Below are 25,200 nucleotides of genomic sequence, written 5' to 3'. Positions count from 1 at the left end.
CGATTCCCCGTCGTTGGCCGGGACCGATAAGATCATGTCGTCGCCATAGGGGACGACCACCTCCTCGTCGCCGGCGGCGCGGCTGAGGCGGACGCCGAATTGGGAGCCATGGCGGTACTGGTGGATGATGGGGCGGTGGGTGAGGTCGATGGGGCGGAAGGCATCGCCGGTAGCGGCACCATCCTCGCGTAACTTTTCAACGGGGAGGACGGTGGCCGCCTGGCGGGAGTCTTCAGGCCGCTCACGGTCGAGCTCCGCCACGTAAGAGGCGGGTAGGGTAAGGCGGGTGGCGGTGGAGAGAAGGAAGAGGGTGGAGATGACGGAGAGGACGACGGCGATCTTGGCTACGCCCATGGCTCCCTGCGATCGTAGACACGATGTGCAGTGTACTTTTCACACGCGAGGGATGATAACCGAGTCAAAATAATCCGATGTCAATTTGGTCAACGGTGTACAGCTGATAGATGTAAGAAAATAATTCCTACTAATAAAATGGGTTGATACAATAATTCCTACCAATAAAGGTTCTTAGTATTCTTCTCTGGCAGCCGCCTCACAGGGGATTCCTCCTCCTCATGTTGACATGTTCTGCAACCTAACACATGAATCAATCGTCAGCCACTCTGGCCATGCCAAATGCACGAAGAACAACGTAAGACAACAAAACAAGCCACTATTAATTAAACTAAACCATAAAAAGGGGAATATTTTGCCGAAATATACAGCTTTTTCTTTCATGGAATCATTGGCGGCGAGGACTCGATATGAGCCGCGTCTCAATTATGTGGAGGAACCTTCTCGATCATGTGGATGCACTTAGGAGTAGGGAGGTGCACATCGATCAGTACTTACACTATCATCCATCCGACCGAGTCTCCGGCGGGCGGCGGCTTTCTGTGCGAATCTTGAGGCAGGGAATGGGTTTGTTGGGTGATTTAGTTAGTCGGAAGCGATCATATCATTTTTCATCCTCGCTCTCTCTCTCTCTCTCTCTCTCTCGCTCAGAGATGAGCCTGACGCGTGCTTTACATCATCATCTCTCTCTCCTTCGTGTATATAACACGATGGAAGGGAGAGGACTCACCTCATCGTCGCTCGGTTACATTGGCTTGTACGGGTCCCAGTCGTGTGCGATACTCGAGTCTCGTTCTGGTAGCCATGGAGGACAGCAACGGAGCAGCTGCTGGTACGAGGTCGCGGCGTCCTCACGTGGCGCTGCTGCCGACGCCCGGCATTGGCCACCTGATCCCCATGGCCGAACTGGCCAAGCTCCTCGTCGCCCGCCATGGCTTCTCCGTCACCATCATCACCTTGGCCATCTCCGCCTCCAAGGCCCAGGCCACCCTCCTCTCCTCCCTCCCCCACTCCGTCTCCTCCGTCGCCCTCGCCCCCGTTCCCCTCCACGACCTCCCTCCCGACGCCAACATTGAGACCACCATGGCTGTCGCCATAGTCCGCTCCCTCCCCTGCCTCCGCGACGCCCTGTCCCGCCTACGATCCTCCGACAACCTCGTCGCCTTCGTGGCCGACATCTTTGGCACCGACGCCTTCGATGTCTCCCGCGAGCTCGGCGTCCCGCCCTATCTCTTCTTCCCCACCAACCTCCTCACACTCTCGCTCCTCCTCCACCTCCCCGAGCTCGACGCCACCACCAGCTGCGAGTACCGGGACCTACCCGCGCCGCTCCGCCTACCGGGCTGCGTCCCCATCCCCGGACCGGACCTCCTCCAGCCGATCCAGGACCGGTCCAACGACGCCTACCGGTGGGTGCTCCACCAAGCGCGCCGGTACTGGGAGGCGGAGGGCATTCTCGCCAACACCTTCGATGCTATGGAGCCGGAGGCCGCAAATATCCTCCAGCAGACCGTACCGGGCCGTCCGCCGGTTTACCTTGTCGGGCCGCTGACGCAGTCCGGGAAGAACGAAGCCGACGAGGGGGCCGAGTGTTTGCGGTGGTTGGACCGGCAGCCAAAGGGATCGGTGCTGTTCGTGTCCTTCGGCAGCGGCGGAACGCTGTCGATGGCACAGATGGCGGAACTCGCTCTGGGGTTGGAGTTGAGCGGGCAGCGCTTCCTGTGGGTCGTCAAGAGCCCGAGCGACGGCGGGGACGCCAGCGAGGCATACTTCACCGTCCAGAGCAAGGAGGACCCGTTCCGGTTCCTGCCGGCGGGGTTCGTGGACCGAACGCGAGAGGTGGGCCTGCTGGTCCCGTCGTGGGCGCCGCAAGCGGCGGTGCTAAACCACGCCGCTACCGGCGGCTTCCTGAGCCACTGCGGGTGGAACTCGACGCTGGAGAGCGTGAAAGCCGGGGTGCCGATGGTGGCATGGCCTCTGTTCGCAGAGCAGCGCCAGAACGCGGTGATGCTGGCGGAGGGCTCGAGGATCGCGCTGCGGTTGCCGAGGGCGGAGGAAGGGATCGTGCCGCGGGAGGAGGTGGCGCGGGTGGTGAAGGAGCTGATGGAGGGGGAAGAGGGAAAGGCCGCGCATCAGCGGGTGGCGGAGCTCCGGGAAACTTCGGCCAGATGCCTGGAGGAGGGCGGCGCCGCGTACACGGCGCTTGACGCGGTCGCCAACAAGTGGAAGGCCACGAACTAAGCTACTTCCCAACGTCAATTTCTCATTGCTTGGTTTCTTTCTTTGCTTTTGTCTCATCGGCCGTGTCTGTCGCCTTCGACCGTGTTGGAGTGCGCACTCCCTATTGAATCACATTGAGTGCTTAGTTCCATGCAGCGATCTGCTTCTAACGCAGGAGGCTGTTCAGTGTGTAATAAACACATTATCTGTCAGTGTAACTCATGAATCGATGTGAGAAAGCACGATGGTGTCATGAGCAGTAGCGGAAACATAATTACAACATCTCCGTCAGAAACACAACACAGATAACATGTTGATGAGAGGAAGAATCCGACCACAATTAGTAAACAGGTCTCTATGAAACTATTTGACTTGCAGGATAATTTCATCGTTCAACATAAACATAATGGAAGCAGTAGAACACAAGAAGGGCAGTGTTCAACAAAGACAATTGAACATTACAAAAGTTCAGGACTCATGTTCGGGAGTAGTGGTCTTGCTGGCCATAGCGACAACTTTGTTGTACTCCTCTAATTCTTTCTTGTATGCATTTATGCCTTCTGCTGCTTTCTCGTTCCATGTCTGCCTCTCAGCTTCACCCAAGTCCTGTAGCAGCAAGCAAGCAGTGTTGAGAAACACACCAAAACGCACTTCATCCATGGAGAATTAGATGATTATTACCTTCCATTTCACTGAAACCATGGCGTTCAAAGTGGAATAGGGGATTCCCGGATGTTCCTCCATGAGTTGCTTCCTTGCTTCTTTGCTGGAATAGGGAATGAAATGAGTTAGCCTCAACTATATACATGAATACCTGAAGGACATAAAACTCCAGCATCATATCCAAACCTGAAGAGAAGGAAAGAAGAGGGTGGCTTCTTTGGCCTGTTAGGATCTGCATTCTGTTCTTCCTTGTTTTTCTTCTTCTTGTGACGGTCCTCCTTCGTTTTCTGTTCAAGATTTCAGTAAACATTACCCGATGGAGTTTATCATACGGAAAACAGAAAGCCTCGAGCATGAAAGAAAAATGAATTCAACCTTAATTATATTCTCTGTTTTCTCCTTCTTCTTCAACAATTGAAGGGCTTCCTGCTTTAGAACTTTCCTCTGCTCCTCTTCTTCCTTCTCTAATGTCGCAGCTTCCTGATTCGTACATTGAGTTAGTATTATCTTAGTTTAGATTTTTGAGCTCTGGAAACATTAGTTTCTTCTTACCTCGAGCTTTCTTTGCTTGTAAAGCTCCATTTCCCGATTATAATCTTCCTTCTGTTTCTTAGCAACCTGTGGGAACGTACCAATGTATGAGAATAAAGCAACAATTAAAAGTTATTTCTCCACTGTTGGCTGCAGAAAGGATCGATTTTTTTGATACCTCATCATAGGGTGCTTTCTGCTCTCCGGTCATGTTCTTCCACTCCTCTCCTGCTATCTTAGAGATCTGAGGTTGATACATAACATGAGATTAACTGGGTAACTGCAGATTGCTTCTAGGTTTTAGGTTCTGTAAGCTAAGTATTACCTCGAGGACATTTTTGTTCTCTTGTAGCAGAGCCTCGCGTCGTTCTTTCGAGAAGAGGAAGAAAGCTGACATGGGTTGCTTTGGCTTCAAAGGATCTTTCTCCTTCCTGAAGGAAAATATGACACTGGATCAGTCATAAAGACTAAGAGAACCAAGAATCTTGATATAACATTTGACCTTCAAAGACAGGAAAAAGAGATTGTAGAGATGACAATACCTCGGTTTACTGCCCTCTTTATCGGCTTCCTGCAATACATAATGGAACAAACCTTGATCAGCTTCTGCGGCACCAACAAAAGATCTTGAATCCATATCATTTTTCTTACGAGAAACTGACCTGTTTGAACTGCAGATACTGTTCGAGCAACTCCATGGCTGTCTTTTGCAGCTGCTCTTCCTCCAGCAGTTTCATCGCCTCGTTCTCGCGCTTCTCCTGCTTCACCACCTGCAAGTAGGCCTCTTTCTCTTGCTGGTACTTGTCTTCGTAGGGCTTCTTTTCTTGGGCGCTCGACGCCTTCCATCTCGCTCCCAGCACATTGGAAATCTCTTTGAAATCTGCATCAGGGTTCTCTTTCTTGGCTTCGTTCCACTGATCTTTGCACCATGAGATGTATGCCGGACACGGCTTCTTGGTCTTCTCGACGCCGGTCTTGTTCTTATGATTCTTCTTCTTTTCGTTCTTTTCTTGATCTTTCTCTCTCAGAGACTTAACCAGAGGAAGGCTCTGTTCGAAATCAACAAGAGCAGAAAAACCCCCTGAAACCCTAGTCCTAAGACGAAACGAAAAGAGAAATACAAATCTAGTGAAGGCGCGTACCATGGTTGGCTTGAACTCCTTCAATTTCTGGAGTTTCTTGAGCTCATCCTGTAGCCGCTCCTGTTCCTTGCCGCAGTTCTCGATCTCTTCGTCCTTCTGCTTCAGCACCTCATCCTGTTGCCTCAGGAGCTCCTCCGTTTTCTCCTTCTCCAGCTGAAGCATCTGCAGCCGCCCCTGCAGTTCTTGCAACTCGTCGGCGAAAGACTTGCCAGTCGCCTTAGAAGACTTGGGCTTGGGAGGGACTTTCTTGGAGTTCTTCGGCGAGAGGAGCTGAGAGAGCCCGTCTCGGCTCTCCTTGCCAACTTCCCCGAACGGGGACGAGGATTCGCCAGCGGGGATATTGATGTCGCTCGGCGACAAATTCTTCAGCGCCTTCCGGCTCCTCCCTTTCCTCTGAACTGCCGCGGCTGCCATGGCTAACGGAAGGGAAGAGAGAAGAGGGAGATGAAGATGAGGGCAGAGGAAAGACGGTGGAGACGGACCGAAGGATGTTGGGGGTTTATGTAACGGTCAGACACAACGGTACTATTATTCAAAATTCAAATCGAGTGTGAGGCAGAATTGAGAACTATTTCGGTTCCGCGGGCGCGAAATTGGGCGGACTCGACCGTTGGGTCTTCGAACACTTCCCAGGGGAAGTGATCAAAATTCACGAATCACGAAGAGGCAATTGACCCATGCATGTTAACATGGTTGACGTTGAGAGACGAAGTTCGTTGACAGTATCTTAGTTTTGTTGACCCTATCATATGTCACGTTGCAGTGATGGTCAAATTGTGACTCCTGCAAGTTTTATTTTGACCACAACTTATTGTACCTTAATTTAAAATTAATAGAAATAAAATTTTGGCATCATCAAATTGAAGGAATATTTGAACGGTAGTAATATTATTCACCGTCGCAATAGGGACACATATTTCATTTATAATTATTATTTTTCTTGATAGGTTAATCAAAATTTGACTTCCTCGATTTTATGTATAAAGCTTCAAATTTGGTACGAAATGTTTTAAGTTTGCTTATTCACACTCTCATGTTTCTTTTTATAAAATCATAAATTTATATAAAAGTATTTTTATTTAAAAAATTGTTTAAAAATTTATGTGACAAATGTATACCAATTAGTGTAAGTATTTTGGAGACAATAAGTTGTTAATATTTTGATCAATTCGATATGGTCCGAATCTATATACATAAGGTTGTCGAATATGCCTTCAAGGTTGAAACATTGAGCTCCCGATGTGTTATTTGCATAAAGACTAAGGTCGGGAGAGGTTTCTCGACTCGATCTCTCCGATACCTAAGTTAGCAACCCAAGGTATATGAGTGTAAATGCAAGTAGTTCAAAAAGGTATTCATTATGTTGAAGATGAGTTTTTATATCTAATCGTAAAATAATAATATATTCTATGAAATATGATTAAAGTTTATTTTAGCCCTTGTAGTTTTGACCATAGACCACTTAAAAACCTTATGGTTTACTTGTGTTTAAAATAAAAAACGTAACATACAAACCCCTCCCATCAAGTTTGAGTAAACAAACGTTAGAGTTTACTTACGTGTCATACTAACTCATAATAAACTATTAATATAATGATATATATAATTTAAATTATATATATATATATATATATATATATATATATATATATATATTAGCACATGTGATTTTAGTCATGTACTACTTAATTCCTTATGATTTTGTTCGTGTCTAAAATAACTCTTATATTTTAAAAAACGTAACATATAAGCTCATGCATGAAGTTTGAGTTGACAGATGTCAAAGTATACTTACGTGACATGTTAATTCATAATAAATTATTAATACAATAATATATATAATTTAAGTTTAATAAAAAAGTCTATCTAGTCAAGAAAGATGAAGCAACAGAGACCGTAGGAAGAGAGGTAAAGGTAGGAGAGGTCGAAAGTGGAGGTGAGAGAGAGTTGGACCACCACCTCGTAGGAGTGATAGATGGGGCCATAAGAGAGGACGAAGTGGGAAGCAATGGACACGAAGACGCTCAGGAGGAGGAAGAGGGACTAGGAGACCATTACATCATGCCTAATGTTGGACTGGTCAATGCACATCCACTTGAGGCAGGATCGGAAACTCTTAAGCTTATCATTAGCTCGATAGATGTTGCGTTCATACAACATCCTACTAGGCAACAATGGCTTAGTGTTGTTGCTAGTGGTCGCTTCTATGATGATGCCTCCTTCCACAATTAATGGTGATCTTGATTTTTTTAATTTAAATTAATATATTATTATATTAATAGTTTATTGTGAGTCAGTATGTCATATAAACAGACTCTAACGTCTATCAACTTAGACTTGATGCGAGGGACTTATATGCTATAATGAGAGGGACTTATATGTTATATTTTAAAAAATATAAGAATTATTTTAGATATAAACAAAACAATAAGGGCTTAAGTAGTCATGACCAATATTACAAGGGCTAAAATAGACCCTTTTTAACTTAAATTATACTAATATTATATTAATAGTTTATTATGAGTCATTATGCCATGTAAGTAGACTCTAACGTCTATTAACTCAGACTCGACGGGAGGGGCTTATATGTTATATTTTTTAAAATATATATGTTATTTTAAACACGAGTAAACCATAGGGGTTTAAATAATATATAGCTAAAATCATAGGGGTTAAGATGAACCTTAACCCCTGTGAAATATTCTACGGGGAGATAGCCTCTAACCATTTCCAATGGCCTCTTCATCCAACATGTGATTGCCTACCTTAGACCTTTATCCACATGGAAAGATGGGTGGAGGGTGGCCTTCGTCCTCTCCTTTCATCCCGGATACCATGTAACGGTCATATGTCGAATTAAGATTAGTTGATGGTATATTCTCTATCATTTATCTTGCCCCTTGTATTGTTGAGGGACACACTTTGGTTGGACGGAGTCAGGTTTTCCAACCTTAATACCTCAAGCGAAGGATAGAGTATGGTTTCCTAACCTCCCCGTCTTTAGTGAAAGTAGGGGTCAGGCTTCCCAACCTTTATGCCTTGGCATAAGGCAAGGGTTGAGTTTCTTGACCTTCATATCCCGATGAAGCAGGGGTCAAGCTTCTTGACCTCCATGCCTTAACATAAGATGAGGGTTGGGTTTCTCAACCTCCCTAGATGGTTATGAGTTCAACCCTCATAGTGGACGTCACTCCGTCTTTAGTAAAGGTAGGGGTCGGGCTTCCCAACCTCGATACCTTGGCGTAAGGCGAGGGTTGGGTTTCTTGACCATCATATCCCGATGAAGCGAGGGTCAGGGTTCTTGACCTCTATCCCTTGGCATAAGGTGGGGGTTGGGTTTCTCGACCTCCCTAGGTGGTTGTGGACTCAACCCCCATGGTGGGCGCCACCCTATCATTGACGAAGGTAGGGGTTGAGTTTCTTGACCTCCTCGGGTGGTCATGGGTTCAACCCACTATGGGGGCCACCTCGTCTTTGATGAAAGTGAGGGTTGAGCTTCTTGACCTCCACACCTCGATGTAAGGTTAGGGTCGAGCTTCTTGGCCTCTATGCCTTAATGTAAGGTGGGGGTCAGGCTTCTCGGCCTCCCCGCCTCAGGCAAAAGCAAGTCTGCATCTCTTTTTTTATTATATAGAGACCTCATTTTTACTCGAGGTCCTTGCATCTCTCCTTTTTTGTTTTATTGGCCGATAGGTTTCGTTAGGCAATGATCTACCCATCTTGAGTAAATGAGGGGTCGAAACTATATCTCCCTACTTTGAGTATTTTTTCCCTTATCTCATTATGACAGACTTACTCTCATGTAGGTCTAGTTTTGCCTCCTATCGTAATGGACTTCTTCTTACAAGGATTGAGTTTTTTTTACTCATGCGCCTAGGGTATATTTTTCCCGACTCATGCGCCTCAAGCCATTTTGTCGTGTGTCTCTCGTCATAGTGGGTTTCTTATTATATGAGTTATGTTTTTTCGACTTATGCACCTTGGCCATATTTTGTCTTGTGCTTCTCACCATAGTAGGTTTCTTATTACGTGGGTTAGGTTTTTCTAACTCACACGCCTTAGGCACATTTTATTTTATATCTCCCACAGTAGCAAGTTTCTTCTTATGCGAGTTGGGTTTTTCCGACTCACACACCTTAGGTATATTTTGTCTTATGCCTCCAACTGTAATGGATTCCTTCTTACAAGGGTCAGATTTTCTTGACTCACGCTCCTCGAGTGCTTATCGTTGTGTCAGGTATCTTATTACGTGAGTCAGGTTTTCCTAACTCATGCATCTTAACTATATTTTATCTTATGCCTCCCTCTATAGTAGGTTTCTTATTATGCGGGTCAAGTTTTCCCGACTCATGCACCTCAAACATATCTTATTTTGTGTCTTCCATAGTAGTAATTTTTTTATTATGCTAATTGGGTTTTTTCGACTTATGTACCTCGGGTATATTTTGTCTTGTACCTCCTATTAGCTTGCATGACATCTATGACTAGCACCTCCTACAGTAGTTGGCTTCTTATTACATGGGTCGAGTTTTCTCGACTCATGTATTCACACACATTTTTTTCTTATGAAGTGTTGGTCTTTTTGAAGTCATTGAGTCTGCCTACCTGACTTAGTCTATACGTCTATTCTTTTCTGCATCGTTCGACTCGTCCACCCGAGAAGTCTCCACCTAGGTAGGTCAAGGCCTCATTTTGGATGTAGAGGCCTAATCTAATTAGTGTAGTCTTTTCAAGTAATGAAACTTTCTTTTCTTAACTTATAACATTTATACCTTGAAAATATTTTTTTTATAATAGCACCAAAGACATTGTAGATCAAGGCTTGATGCTCAGGGCATAGTCACCCTGACCTAACCCCAAGAGATGTATTATAGGTAGATATTCTTTAAGTTTGCAATGCGTCATATCCTTGGAGGCGGAAATTCACTGGAATCAATTTCTCTTGGATTTTCTAGGTAAACGATAATTGACCCAAGGTGGGGTCGACTAGCCCTTCCTCTTTTAATTGTTATAACTCTCGTAACATCTCCTTCAAATGTTGATCCATCTGCATAGTTAGATGCATAGAGAAATCCTCCATTGAATCCACTGATTGAGTCTCAAATTTAGGTAAGATAGAGTTGGTATTGAAGTGTCCCCTCGGCTAGCGGTTTGATGGATCTGAAGCGCTTTTGGGATATCAGTACTATGTCGGGTGGGGTAACCTTGATGGGTGCCAATGGCATCGCTCGTTGGGCTAATTAGAGCAAAAGTAGAGCAACAACCTATATTATGCCCATTAGCATTTATACTTATTGAGCAAGATTCAAGAATTTCTTGATGAGGACGAGCAAGTGGTCAGGGTCATCCCTAGGGATGAGAGACCCGGGTCATTAAATAGATGCATGTATTGTATTAATATTTATACCGAGGTGGATGTGTCCATATGCGGAAAAGGTGGCTACTACCCGTTAGATGAAAGTACTATGGGTCGGAGACAAAGTATACATGCTTGAGTATTCATTGAGAGGGTCGATGGATGGGTGTTCCTGTTATATCGATATCTCCTTTTAGTGTCGAAAATATCAAGGGAAGAAGTCATTGACATCCTGGTCAGCCCGAAGTGGTCCAAACCTATATGCACAAGGTTATCTGAGGTGCCTCTGAGATGAAAACATCAATCTCCCGAGATACCACCTGTACGAAGACAGACTCCGAGAGAGGTTTTCTAATTCGATCCATCTGACGCCCAAGTTAGCAACCCGAGATATATGAGTGTGCACTCGAATGGTAAAAAAAAAGTAACCCTCTATTATTGTGTTGAAGATGAACCTTTATACCTCATCAGAAAATATTTTATAGAGATATAGTCTTTAGCTATCTCTAATAACCACTCATTAGCCTTTTGTCCAAGTAGGCGATAAGAGAGGGACGACTCATAATCGTTTGTCTTGGACCCTTGTCTATGTGGGCAAACGAGTAGGGGATGACTTCCATCCTCTTCTTTCATTTCGATCACTATATGGTGGTCACATGTCGGATGAAAATTAGATGATGATGACGTACTCCCTATCAAGTTCAAATTTAAAAATTTATATAAATTAGTTTCAGAAGTTAAACACAATCAATCTAAGAAGAGATATAAAAGAAAAAATTCTCTATAAAAATTATACAAATTTTTTTAATAAATAAAGATAAAAACTTTTATGTACCTTTTTAATACTAATCCTCCCGATAATCTATAATCCTCTAACTATAACTACAAGTAAAAGAGGGTGATAGTCTTGAGAAATATTCCTCCAACAATTTCCTATGGCTAACCCAATTTTAGTAAGATTTAGTTCTTTTCGTACATTCTCTCGTTCATCTGTTCGTGTAATTCTTTCACATAATTATTCTTAAGATTAAATCGACTCAAATATCTGCATTATATATATATATATATTCAATAAAAAGAAATATTAATTAATTATCAAACATATCAATTGATTTATTCATCATTAAAATATAAAATCAAGAAAATATAACACTGCAACAACGTGGTCATACGAGGTTTAATGATTGATGTAACTAAAAGATGCCTATGAGAAACAACTTTTCGAAATGGAAGACGAATATTGAAATAGTTATAAAAGAAAATTTTAACTTATATCTATTATAATACTTAAAATAATTATTATATATATACATGAATACTTTAAATATGTAAAGTATTCATGTATATGATAATATTATTTTCATAAATCTTTAAAGTATTCATGAATACTTTAAATATGCTATTACGGAAAATTGTTGTGGTGTATGCCAATAATAATATTATTTTCTTTTCAGGTTTTCACTCGAGATATGTTTTTTTTCCGTTCTTTTCCCTCTCCATTAAATTCAAACAAATTAAAAGAAAATATTTCCCCTTTTCCCCTCCCTAAAAACCTTCCAGAAAAGGTCTTGCGGTTCCCGAATCGGAGGGGCGAATGAAACCCTAACCCCCTCGCGTTCTTGTTCGCCATGGGGTGGGAGATGGAGGAGGAGATCGAGGCGGTGCTGGAGAGGATTTGGGACCTCCACGACAAGATCAGCGACGCCATCCACGCCCTCTCCCGCGCCCACTTCCTCCGCTCCATCAAGTCCCTGGCAAAGTCCGACGCCCGCGCCGTGGAGACGGCGGCGGAGCCCTGCTGCGGTGACGGGAAGGGAGGGTTCGTGTTCACCAAAGATTTTCTGGCGGCTGCGGAGGACGGCGCCGCGATGGCGGCGGAGGCGAGGAGTCTCGACGCCATCAGAGCCGCCCTCGAGAACCTCGAGGACCATTTCGAGTTCTTCCATGTAAGTCGGTCACTTTCTTTGTCGCATGTTTGGTGTCCTCTGTCGATTGAATTCTCTGTTTCCTGGTATAGGTGCTTGACATTTTCTTCGTTTTCTTTGAGAGGTTAACATGTTATGCGTTTAATGCGACCTGCGGGTCGAGGAGGACAAGATCGATCAAAGTCTTCCTGAGCGGGTTAGATCTACTGAAAGTTTTACCGGTGAAGCTTTGGATCCCTTCATGCCCATGCCTTTTCGATTGGGTACAATGTACCAATCATGTAAGGCATCATGTAGAATTGGTACAATGTACAATGCAAAGTGGCATTGCAATATCTGAGACAACAAAGACGAGAAATTATGGTTCTCGATTTGAGCTAAGTTGATTGCGCTATAAGCAATAGTTCTGTATTGCCAATTCTTTAAGCCACAGTTAAGCTTTATTGCTGTGAAATTCTAGACCTGTATTTTGATAGGATAACCAATGTGAAGAGGGTGTTGCAATTTCTGAGAAGAGGAAGATGAACATGAGTTATGGTACTATACTTGAGTTAACTTTACCTTGTTATTGCACTTAAGCAATAGGTTCCAACCAAGTCTTCAAGTGACATGATGACTCTTCTAAAATTTGACAAGGCTTTAGAAAATGTTAAAGTGTGGTCATGCAAGCCATTTTATCAGTATGGTTGGGATCTTTGTTGATATATGTTGTTCTATAGTCCTGTCAATTTTCATTATGAATTTAATATGAACGTCTGCCCTGTTTATGTTGATAATATCATTGTTATTGTTTAACATGTGCTTAGACACGATTGGCTATACTAGTGCTTGGATTTAATTCAACTGACCAGTTATATTTGAGAATCCAATACAACCTATTCCAACCACTACAGCCACCATATCATTCCTAAGTTGCCTACATTACAACACGTTGTTCTTGTCAGCCTCTGGTATTTCGATTTGTGTTTATTGCTTACGACATATAAAACCTTGACAGCATATATCTTTTTGTGAAGTATTTTTCCTTTATGTCAACTTACAGTCTTAATCACTGCGTTCAAACATCTTCCACTTAGTAGCATAAAGGTGTGTTACAAAAAATTGTTGATGGAATATTTATTCTTGAATAACAAGAACCTAGTTAGTTCTTCGTTGGGATGAAATTCTAGAGGACATGTAGATTTTGGGTTCATTCATTAGTTCATCTTCATTTTCGATGTGCCATACCTGTTTCATGTATGTATGCATGACGAACCTTTGATACTTGTGGTTATATTTTTTTTCTTGACCTGTTGTGTTCTGGAGGCCAGTTGCCATTCAACAGTTCGTGAAGTAAGCTTGTCAATTGTGGACTCGATTCAACATTGTCAAATCTTTTGTTATGGAGAGTTCAGATCCACATTGTCTATCTTTCCCATTTTCTTTATAAAATGAAAGTGATTAGCAATTTCTAAATGGTTATAAGGTAACTATATGCTATGAGCTGGAATACATGCTAGCTTCCTACAGTCAGATTATGTTATGGAGGTTCAAATTGTTGTGATGCCTTTTGTTTTGGGTAATGGAAGAGGAATATGCTGAAAAAAATTTCATATTTTTTTATTCTTATTATGACAACTGTAAGCTTTGATGAAATTTACATATTGGTCTATCATGCTATTGTGACCTCGTAGTTAAGTTATTAAGCTAATTATCATTGTTCTTCTACAGACTGTGCAATTACAGCAGCGAGCAGAACGAGATGCTGCTGTTGCCCAATTAGAGCAAAGTCGCATTGTTCTTGCCATGAGATTGGCAAATCATCAAGGAAAAAAGTACAAAGTCATAGAAGAGGCCTTGGCTTTTGTCGGCGATGTGCATGATAAGGGCTGTTTTATAACACCAGAGGCCCTCTATGACATGCCAAGGAGTCAATCTGGTGATAATTTGGAAGATTACGAGGAGAGAAGGTCTAGCATTTTCCTGCAAATGGTAGTATCAAGTTTGTCTTTAGCTAAAAGGTCATTCAGATTGGAGAATATCAGTGGTGTTTTTAGCCATGCTGCTATTTTTGCTGCGAGTATGCTTGCTTTTCTGCAGCTTCATCAAATTTCCTCTAAGAGCAGCAGTCCGCAGATACCGGACCAACTATCTTGCAAGAGAAGTGAGAGGAATACTTGGGTTTTAGATAATTCTTCTCAAAATGGTGAGATAAATCATCTTGATGTTTTGTCAGCTCGGGGTTAGTTTGAAGAACGTAATCAGTCCATGTGTTTTGAGGTTGTCAAAATCTTGTCCTAGAAACTTTTAGCAGTCATTTCTGTTGTTGTTGCATGTAAGTTGACGTCATTATTTCCCAGCTGTGTTTTCTTGTTCTTTGATTGCCTGATATCAACCTTACTTGCACTACCTTATCTTTGGTTGGATATTGTAATCAAACTATAGATAATTCTCTTGCCTGACTGTAGCCTGATTTGACGTTTAATTTGCTAGTACTGTTGAATAAATTGTTTTGGTTGGTAATTGCATATATACATACATGTCATGTATTTATTCATTATAAATGCATTAACATGCGTCGAAGATTGAAGTATGAAGGTCACATCGAGTCGGCTTCTGCCTCTTCGACACTGTCTCCATCATTCTGCTTGGTGTCACCGAAGGCCATGATGACCGCTTGATTACCAACCGCGACCAAACAAAAAGAAGTGGTGGTCGCTATATATTGCCATTTGAGAGTGAGTGCTTCATCCGGAGATGAAAGGTTTGCAGAAGGTATTATTATTGCATATCTCATCTCAAAATCCTAAAAGTACACTGCAAGATTGTAAGTATGAAATGATCAGACAGGTTGGGGTTGGTTGATGGTATGTATCATCATCACAGCCATCTGCATGCCACTGGATCCACGGTCTCATGATTCTTCTCTGTTGCAGGACTTTGACTTGTCAGGAGGCGGAATAAGAAGAGAGGTGCCGCTGGGGATCCACAATGAGCCTTACTGGATTCCAAGAAACGACAACATGCCTCCGGCTCTTCGACCCGTCAAAATCTTGGTCGGATGAGGTACTCGTGCTGCTCTTCTTCCTCACTCCACCACTACCTCTTGCTGGGTTCGCATCAAATATAATCTTTCATGTCCCTACACAAAGATCACTTGGCCCATGTAGAGTTTTATCCTGATGTGAGATCAGTTGTGTGCTTTTTCCATCTTCTCAGTTAAATGATTGAGAATGGTGGGAAAAAAATGAATCTAGTTAATGTGATCATATATCTCTGAAAGATTCATAAAGAAGAATAAGGAATTAAATCTGAGATCTAATTTGAGAATGCTCGCATGAGTCGCACATGCATGGCGTCTTTGATGAATGATGCTCAGCATGCATGGTAAAATGAATCAGTAGCTTTCATCAGTAAATTTGCTTTCATGCAATCGGTCAGCTGCCATTCAATTTCGTAGTTTAGAAAAACTACCGCAGTGTGTTGCACATGTGAATAGGCAGAAGTGGTAGGTGGCCATGACCCCATGTTCCTCATTATGACCTTCCTCATCGTCGTCATCATTATCTTCACCCAGCGGTAGAAGAAGAGGTCTTCTTCTTCTTCTTCTACTTGGTGGTGGTGATGATGGTGGTGGAAAGGGGGAATCAGAAATAAATGGTGATCATTCAAGCTGCATTTATACGTGTATCCAATATGTAGATACACAAGCGATGGCATGTGCCGACACTGGTATCGGAGTGAATGAGGTTTAAGGCTGGAGGAGGTCGTCGTCTTCATGCATTCCAATGGAGAGGGGGTGGGACGCCGCAAACGTACGGATACTGTTAAAGATTCAACATGTTTCCTCTCCCTCACACTCCCTTCACGTACTCCTGTCGGTGGGGAAACAAGAAGAAGAGAAAGAACAATGCCTTCGATCCATCCTTTTTCCATCAAGCCCTTATCCCATGACCAGCAACTTTGAAGGGGCGAAGGTGACGTGTGACGCACTTCGATGCGTCTTCTCTCACCGAAGAAGAGAAACCAAGTCTGCAAACGTGAGTCTGTGGGGTTTCCAGTACTACTGTTACTGTAGCTGCAGCTGATGCCTCTTTTTTATGAGATCATGTAGCAGGTGAAATTAATGGAGGATGGCGGTATTCTGAGAGAGGGATGTATGGTGGCCGGAAGTGACGAACCCAAACCCAAATAGGAGGATCTCAAGGAGGCTTCAGGATAGCAGCAGCAGCACCAGAACAGGAGATGGCTGCCTTCTTGCGGCGCAGATGCAGGTGATGGGCAAGCAGCAGGAAGATGATGGGCATGCTTACCTCATTGCTCTACTGTCAGCAAACCCATCCCAATCTTTCACAGATTCCTTATTAATATTTATATTGACTGATATAAATCTTATGTTATAAAAGTCTTTAGTGCTGTTAGATCCTTTATTATGCGACCTGTATTTATGTTCTGATTTATTTATGTGATTATGATAGTCATATTTTTAATAAAATAATGATAATATTTATCCCATATTTTTTGGGATTTTATTGTGTTGTTCGAACACAGTGATTATGATGTCCAATAATCACTGGTCATTATGATACTTATTTTCCTAACTAGGATCACAATATTTCAACCAATTATAACTTCAAATGAATTTAAATTACTATTCTAATAAGAAAACTTGAATCTGAATAAAAATCTAACTGCATGTATTATGCATGTTGAAGGATAGAATTGGATGTATATGCCTTTTGTGAGAAATCATCGTCGATATTAGTCCAAGCCCAAAGATGTAAGAGCATCCAAAGTGGCTTCGAGATGGTACTTACATCAAGATCGATATTGGTCGAAATTTTTCGACCCAATCTCTCCGACTCTTAAGTTACTATGAGGTCCCTTTTGGGTATGAGTTTTTCTCAAAAAGAGAGTCTTTTAGCACAACATCGAGGTTAACTTTTATACTTGATTTATGAAGCAAACAACCAACAACTATCCCAATGTCCCCCTTTGATATTTTGTCTACATAGGTGATAGAGGGAGACAGGCCTGAATGGCCTCTCTTGGACTGTTGTTCATGGGGGCAGATGTGTGGAGGGCAACTAGGATATGTTTTTTTACGTCAGCCTCCACATGACGATAGGTGTCAGATGGTGATTGGTCATCAATATGTTCCTTATCATTTGTCCCCTCTCTCCCTCAGGACGTGCTTCGAGGGCTCCTGTTAGAGGGGTTCGGAGTACGACATTCAATTCACCTAACAGGCCTATCACCAATCTATTCCTCTATAACCTGAAGGAGACACCCATAGGCATGGGTCGAATTTTCCTAACTCACATACCTCGGGTACATTTTGCTCTGCACCTTCATCATAGCAGATTTTATCTTAGTGTGGGTTAGGTTTCCTAACTCACACGCCTCGGGTTTATATGGGTTTGCACTTTCGCCATAGCAAATTTATCTTGGAGCAAGTTGAGTTTCTCAACTCATATGCCTCGGGTATATTTCGCCCTGTGCTTCTATCATAGTGGATTTATCTGGGCATGAATTATGTTTCTCAACTCACATGTCCCAAGTACATTTTGTCCTACGCCTCCACCGTAGCAGATTTATTTTGGCATTGGTTAGGTTTTCCTAACTCACGGGCCTCAAGCACATTCGACTTGTGCCTCCATCGTGGAAAATTTCTTTCTTATGCAGGATGGATTTCTTTTTACTCATGTGTCTCCACCATGGCGGACTTCTTTCGTGGGACGGGTTTTCCCAACTCACATATCTCGAGCACCCTTGGATTGTGTCTTTGTCGTGGCAGATTTCTTATCATGTGGGATAGATTTTCCCAACTCATGTCTCAGGCACATTTAGCCTATGCCTCCTCGTGATGGATTTCTTCCCATGCAGGACGAGTTTTCCTAACTCATGTATCTCGGGCACATTTGACTCGTGTCTCTACTGTGACGGATTTCTTCTTACGCGAGATGGGTTTTTTCGACTCACGCATCTTAGGCACATTTGGATTATACCTCCACCATGGTAGATTTCTTCTCATGTGAGATGAGTTTTCTCAACACAAGCATCTCAAGCACGTTCAGCATTTATCTCCACCGTGATGGATTTCTTCTTATGGGCATATTTGGATTATGCCTCCGCCATGGTGGTTTTTTCTTGCGTGGGTCAAGTTTTCTTGACTCATGCGTCTCGGGCATATTTTGGCCCTTGCCTTCGCCATGACGAATTTCTTCTCACGTAGGTCAAATTTTCTTGACTTATGCGTCTCAGGCACATTTGGACTATTTCTTCATCACGCCATATTTCTTCTCATGCGGTTGGTGCTAGTCATATGTGCCCTACAAGCCAATCACGTGAGTGATGACATATGTGACTTGACATAGTCTTTTTGCTTATTATTATTAATTAGTATTTTATCACTTTATATTATCTGTTATATGAATATATTGTGATGTCCATGGATTTGTGCAATGAAAATCGGATCGTGATGAGATCATGATAATGAGATCGATTCACCTTTAAACACATATCCTAAATAATTTCGGTCATAGGTTACTCAAGATGGATATCAAGATAACCGGACAGACTGGTGTGCTGTATACCCATCCATATGATTGATGCAGTTAGTCTTATAGCTGCTCGTGTGGGGACAATAGAGATATAGTACATGTGTTCATTGGAGAATGAGTTCACCGATTGATTTACTCACGGAATGCTGGATGGTGAATGATATCTCATTGTCAGACAATGATTCCATTGTCCCAGTGATGTATTTGGTCCTTAGACTTGAGACACCAAGGATGTCTTGTATGAATACTCTATTCTTTGATACCGGACTTATAGGCATGGAAATTCTAGATCTAGCATAGTCGGTTATTGAGAGTGGCAGCCAATCTTACAAGGACTATTGAGTGTCGATAGAGGATCATCCACTCTCGGTGTCATGAGAGGAATATCTCATATGTTCTTGCTCAGATAAATCCCTAGCTAGGGTCATTCGAATTTAGAGAGAAAGAGTTCTCCGAGAGAATCCGATTAGAGCGAGACTCATGTAGAAATTGTATGGGCCTGACAGCACCATGCCCGGTATATAGTCTCTGAGATATTAGATGGATGAAGGACTATAGGTACACAATAATGGAGGACATACATGTCCAATGGATTGGATTCTCCTGTATCACCTGGGGACTGCGACATAGTGGCCTAATACATCTGATATTGGGCCTAGAAGGAGTTTTGATAGGTATGACCACGACCAGCTCGATATTGGGCCTAGAGGGTCACACACATATGGTAAGCGTTGCGACGAGTAGAGGTTCCGATATGAGATATCCGCTGGAGCCCATATCTTATTGGATATCCAATAAGCCCTTGAATTATTAGATCTTATGGATGAGATCTAATAAGAGCCAATAGGAGATTATTAGATAGAGACCCACTAATCTAATAGGCTTGGGTAGTTGGATGGAGATCCAATACCCAATAGAGCAGGATCCATTAGGGTTAAGTTGATATGAGACTTCTATAAATAGAAGAGAACCAAAGGCCCGTAGGCTAGAGGTTCTCTTGGTTGTCATCTCCTATTCTCCTTTCCCTTTCTTCTCCTCAAATCGTAGGCTTGGAGATCTACAAGGATTTAAGGATATACAATCTCCCTAGGTGAAACACTATCTCATACATGGATTTAAGTTTCATGGGTTTTTGCGTACCAATTTTTGCATGACGATGAACACATCTTTGGAAAATTTGAGGATTTTATTTTTATGTTCTTCCACTGCGCATGTAATGCCCCCCAAGATTTTCCTACAGTTGAGTTTTCTCAACTCACGACAGAGGTAGAAGTGGGGCAATAGCCTTCATCATGCCTGTTAGCGTCTACACCTATTGGGTGAGGTTTATAAATACCTTGATAGAGAGAAGTAGGTGGCTTGAGATTGTCCCTAGGGGCGAAAAGCATGGGTCATTGAACAGATACCAGTATCGTATTGATGTTTATACCAAAGTGGACGTATCCGTGTGAGGGAAGGATGACAGTTGCTGCCCTTGAGTAAAAGTGTTATGAGTTGGAGGCATGATCTCCTCGCTGGAGTGTTCATTGGGAGGATTGATGTGTGGACATTTCTGTGACATTAAACCCTCCTTTTGGCATAAAAATATTAGAAAAAATTATTATCAACATTTGAGTCAACCTAATATAGTCTACGCCCAAAGGCATAGGAGTGTTTGAAGTGGCTTTGAGATGTCTCGGGTATGAGTTTTTCTCAAAAAGAGAGTCCCTCGGCATGACGTCGAGGGTTAGTTTTTATACATGATCAATGAAAGAGATAATCTACAAATGTCCTAATGTCCTCCTTTGGCGGTTTGTCCACGTGGGCAACAAAGAGGGAAATAAACCCAAACGACCTCCCTTAGACTATTGTCCATGATACCAGTTGATGGGATATAAAGAGAAATAAACTTTTGTATATGAATAAATACTAACAGGCCATAACATGCAGCGGAATTATATAGAATCACAATCAAATAGAACACCAAGATTTACGTGAAAAACCCCTCCAAAGTGAAGGGTAAAAATCATGGGGCACACTACAGATAATCCATTGTGAGAATAATGAATATACAAATCTCAATCTCTTGCCCTAAACCCGAACAACAATCACAAGAGAATAATTGAGATACAAGGATCACGTCACTATACACAATATCCAAATTCTTCCCAAAGAATCTACTATAAATTTGATCTAACCTGAGATGAAAATACTATTGGATGATTAAGAACGGTCTCACTACGTTATCCTTATCTTTTTTCCTTTTTTTCTCTTATTTTTCTATCTTGTTCTCCTCCTTATCTTTGGAATCACGTGGCTATAATATTCTCCTCATTACTGTAGTTTTTTCTTCTTTTTTCATAGCCCCACACACACACCCCCCTAATATGATTTAGGGTTAGGTTAAGAGAGGAGGTGGGCTGACGATCGGAGGGTGATTAAGATAATTTTTTTTCTATGTCAATCTTCATATTGTATCGTATAGTGATTGGCCAGTAGTACGTTCTCAATTATGATCATTCACCCAAGTGAGACCAATCAAAAATATACATTTTAAGAAATACTCTAATTATATATTTTGAGTACATTATTACTCTCATTTCTTTGTTTACGAAGATATCATACGACTCCCTTACCTCATTAACACATATCCACATCCCTAGTCACAGTGCTTAACGATTCGACAAATCTTCCTACGATCAATTGATGATTTTATATAATTATCCCTAATAATTTTCAGTCCATTGTAAAAAAGCCTTGATTGCACTCTTTTAGATTCTCTTAAACAACAACTTGGAATACACAACACTCTTATCCTCCTACATTTGTAAGATATGGAACTTACGTTAATTTCGAATTTTTGATATGTTTTTTAGATAATCAAAATTTTATTTTAGCACTATTAAAAATATATAATTCAGTAGAGATTTGGAATTTTGTTTCTCTCTGTTGTATCTTTCTGGTCATATGTTGTGCATACATGACATAGTATGGGAGCCGATGCTGCCTGCCATCTGTTAGTCCTGCCAACAAATGGATCAGCGAGAGCCGAGAAATGGATATGCCACATAGACGCACACAGAGGAGGAGACAAATGCCGCGAGACCACGTCAGCATAAGCCACTTGGTTTCTCGAGTCCATCCATTCGGCCGTGTCTCCTGATTTGGCCTCACCTGCCACGTGTGGGACCCCCTCATCTCATCTTATCAATTCCACGCGAATCCATAGGAACACATGTCATGGAAAAAGGCGTCGCAATTCAAAGCCCCTTTGTTCTGTTTGACCATCAAATCAAATCAGTGCTCTGTTTATGGACGCTATCCAATTTTCTCCTTTTTGGATTCTAATTAAGAGATAAAACAATTTTAGTCTTAAGTTTACACCAACTTGTCAAATAAAATATTATGATTAGATTATCATATATTTTAATAACTATGAATGCTGATTAAATATAGAATTTCAACTCGTGACCTATTATTATAAGAAATTCAAATGAAAAAAACAGCCCACAAAATTCTAATTACAGTGGAATAACATAAACTTTCTTGGGTCATAAATTTGTTATTTTTTTTCTGAGAAATAGATGGGTTATCAGATTCTCTTAGTAATCATTATAATTATTTGAAATAAATAAATATTTTTTTAATAAAGGGGTAAAATTGGTAAAGAAAAATATGTGAATTCTCAAAAAAAAAATTGAACTTAGAGAATTTTTCAAATAGCACTCTAATTTTATAATTTTTTCATAAAACGTCTTTGACCTTGTAAAAAGATTATTTTACTCTTATCTTTGCACGACCCATTCTCTTCCTTATGTTGTGTTTACCATCTTCCTCGAACCTAAAGAGCGTTACAAGTGCTCATGACAACTCTAGTTGTCTCCACCTCTTAGACCGATAACAGGTGTGATTAAACTCATATGCGATGCTCGTTAGCGGCGTTCGTCAAAAGACTATCGTCAATCCGAATAGAATGATTATTTAAAAAATATATTTTATGAGAAAATTTTAATTAAGCGTTTGTAGGGAGGAAACTGAAATTAGTCAGCAAAATAATTGAGGGTGAAACAAACGCCATCTCTCTCTCTCTCTCTCTCACTCTCACGTACGAATGCAACGGTGGTGAGGTGGTGGAGGTGTCGGGTATTACGGCAGTGCGGTGTTGGGGGATCCTATAAAACAAACTGCAGATCTCTCTCTCTCTCTCTCTCTCTCTCTCTCTCTTCAGCTGCTACCAAATAGCGCCAAAGCCGATGCCAACACCACCAACCCCAAAAACCCACCTCTCTTTCTTCTCCCCCGTTCACGTTATCTTCTTCTCGGGTGCTTTGATGCTGGGACATACGGAGAGCAGAGCGGCCTCCGAGACTTGAAGTCCGTGCTGCTGCCGCCGCCGCTCCCGCTGCTTCTACTTCTCCTATCCGACACGATCGCGTACTATTTGCTGCCTGCAACCGCACTGTGGCCTTCTTGCCTTTTTGAGGTAATCTTCAAACCCCCTCTAAACCCCTTCTCCTTTTCCCTCTCGTCTCTCTCTCTCTCTCTCTCTCTTGTTCTCTTGTTCTCTCTTTTTGGGGTCATTTCGGTGGGGTTTTGCTTGTCTTCCTCTCCCTCCATTAAACGCCGAGGCTTCCCTGGAAATCTCACTTCTTATGCCTTTCTTCTTTGTTCTTCGAGTGTATTTCATTTTGCCGGTATAGCAAAGGAGATTTGAGTTCTTATGATGTGTCTCTGTGCTTTCTCGGTGGATTGCAGGGGAGGGGGAGAGCAAATAGATGCGAATAGGATAGAATAGTATAGAATAGAACAGAGCTATCAAGGAACCATGGAGGTTACGGTGCTAATGGTGCCTACCAAGCGGACGGAGCACGTCGACGTGACCCCGAAGACCCTACCGTTGCTGCACCCCAAACACCGGCATTGCGACGCCGCCAGGCCGCGCACGGTTAGAATCTTCTGCGACGACCACGACGCCACCGACTCCTCCGGCGACGAGGGAGACCGCCGCCGTGTCCGCCGCTACGTCCAGGAGATCCGCTTCGAGGCCCGCCCCCAGGCCGCTGGAAAGAGCAAACCCGCCAGGAAGAGGAAGACGGCCGCCCTCGCTGCCACCGAGGCGGGCAGCGGCGACGCTGTGCGCAGGTTCCGCGGCGTCCGGCGGCGCCCGTGGGGCAAGTACGCGGCGGAGATCCGTGACCCGTGGCGGCGAGTCAGGGTGTGGCTCGGCACGTACGACACCGCCGAGGAGGCCGCCAAGGTCTACGACTCCGCCGCCATCCGGCTCCGTGGTCCCGACGCCACCACCAATTTCTCTCACCCCATGGCGGCCGCCCAGCCCCCTCCCCAGCCGCCGCCGAAGAAGTGCCCCTCCAATAGCAACCTCACCTTCATCTCCGGCGGGTACGACTCCGGCGAGGAGTCGCGCAACCTCTCCTCCCCGACCTCCGTCCTCCACGGCTTTTCCTCCTCCTTGACGACGTCCAAGGAGGCCGCAGAGAGGCCGAGGTTTCCGCCAGAGGTTACGGGCCCCGAGGAGAGCGGAAGAAGTATGCTCACCGCCGGGATTATACCGGGGCAGCTCAGTGGCTTTTTGCCCTTCGAGGAGGCGATGCTCCACGACAATTTCCTCGACTTCGGCGCGGCTGAGCCAAGCCTTTTCGACGACTCCGCTCAGATCGGCTTCATAGCCGGGGATTTGAGCCAGACCTTCATCGGCTCCGACCTCGACTTCGGCTCGTCGACGTGGCAAGCGGGAGACGACTATTTCCAGGACATAGCCGACTTATTCCCGATCGAACCTCTCGCCGCCGTCTGATGCCGTCCAGCGGTCGCCGATTAATAGTCCGATTTTGTAGCCGCCAGAGAGAGATGTTGGCCCCCTTTTTTTTTTTAAATCCCTTTTCGTAATTATCTTACTTTTTTAGTTTTTGCAGTTTTGCCCAAAAATATCTCCTTCCGTTAAATGGCAGGGAAACGGAATCGAGAACGTGTTTCTCGTTTCTTCCCCTTCTCTTGTTATTTTAATTTTGCTTTTTGCCACAAGCGAGTTCTTGTTTTATTGGTCAGGGTTTTTGTCTTGGAATCGTACATATTTCACCGCAATTTTTGCGCTTACTCTATCTAATATTCAAAATTAATCTTTTTGAGGGGATATGATTCGTCCGAGATGCTTAAATTAGTTTAAGGTTTAAATGATTTTTAGAAAAAATCTTGAAGAAATTGGATGAGAAATACACTTGCAAAGATAAAAATATAATAGTTCTTAACTAATTTGAATTTTATGGTAGTCTTCCCCTCTTAAGTTAGGGATAATTATAGATTATTTCCATAGTTTGGTATGTTTAGCATATTGATATTTATATTTTTAAAAATTATATTAACATCCTTCTTTCTCTTCATTGATTCTACGAGGATCATCACCTCAATAATATAAGAGATACGATCCCCATCCATATCATCGTTAGGTAGGCCATCCTCTTGAGACAATA

The 25,200-nt window shown here is 43.0% G+C and overlaps 4 protein-coding genes across 4 annotated transcripts; 3 read left to right on the top strand and 1 right to left on the bottom strand.

The window, feature by feature from the left end:
* The first annotated feature begins 774 nt into the window (after window positions 1-774).
* Window positions 775-2,833, top strand: LOC103987791 (UDP-glycosyltransferase 72B1). Its single transcript, XM_009406192.3, has one exon. The coding sequence runs from the start codon at window positions 1,159-1,161 to the stop codon at window positions 2,593-2,595; it is 1,437 nt and encodes a 478-aa protein (XP_009404467.2). The 5' UTR covers window positions 775-1,158; the 3' UTR covers window positions 2,596-2,833.
* Window positions 2,834-2,914: 81 nt separating this feature from the next.
* On the bottom strand, window positions 2,915-5,395 carry LOC135676281 (high mobility group B protein 13-like). The gene is made up of 10 exons (XM_065187271.1): window positions 4,911-5,395; window positions 4,431-4,817; window positions 4,311-4,339; window positions 4,094-4,199; window positions 3,947-4,012; window positions 3,790-3,855; window positions 3,613-3,717; window positions 3,424-3,524; window positions 3,256-3,340; window positions 2,915-3,180 (listed from the first exon to the last, which is right to left on the bottom strand). The coding sequence occupies exons 1-10, from the start codon at window positions 5,322-5,324 to the stop codon at window positions 3,043-3,045; spliced, it is 1,497 nt and encodes a 498-aa protein (XP_065043343.1). The 5' UTR covers window positions 5,325-5,395; the 3' UTR covers window positions 2,915-3,042.
* Window positions 5,396-11,812: 6,417 nt separating this feature from the next.
* LOC135676280 (plastid division protein PDV1-like) lies at window positions 11,813-14,579 on the top strand. Its single transcript, XM_065187264.1, has 2 exons — window positions 11,813-12,212; window positions 13,902-14,579. Exons 1-2 carry the CDS (start codon window positions 11,895-11,897, stop codon window positions 14,415-14,417), a joined length of 834 nt encoding a protein of 277 aa, XP_065043336.1. The 5' UTR covers window positions 11,813-11,894; the 3' UTR covers window positions 14,418-14,579.
* An 8,310-nt stretch (window positions 14,580-22,889) lies between these two features.
* LOC103987788 (ethylene-responsive transcription factor CRF1) lies at window positions 22,890-24,770 on the top strand. Its single transcript, XM_009406189.3, has 2 exons — window positions 22,890-23,195; window positions 23,468-24,770. Exon 2 carries the CDS (start codon window positions 23,538-23,540, stop codon window positions 24,525-24,527), a length of 990 nt encoding a protein of 329 aa, XP_009404464.2. The 5' UTR covers window positions 22,890-23,195; window positions 23,468-23,537; the 3' UTR covers window positions 24,528-24,770.
* Window positions 24,771-25,200: the final 430 nt, after the last annotated feature.

The sequence above is a fragment of the Musa acuminata genome, chromosome BXJ1-6 (assembly GCF_036884655.1).
Source record: "Musa acuminata AAA Group cultivar baxijiao chromosome BXJ1-6, Cavendish_Baxijiao_AAA, whole genome shotgun sequence".
NCBI classification, from domain to species: Eukaryota; Viridiplantae; Streptophyta; class Magnoliopsida; order Zingiberales; family Musaceae; genus Musa; species Musa acuminata.
The sequence above is the reverse complement of the archived record's forward strand: the minus strand, read 5'-3'. Positions and strand labels throughout refer to the sequence as shown.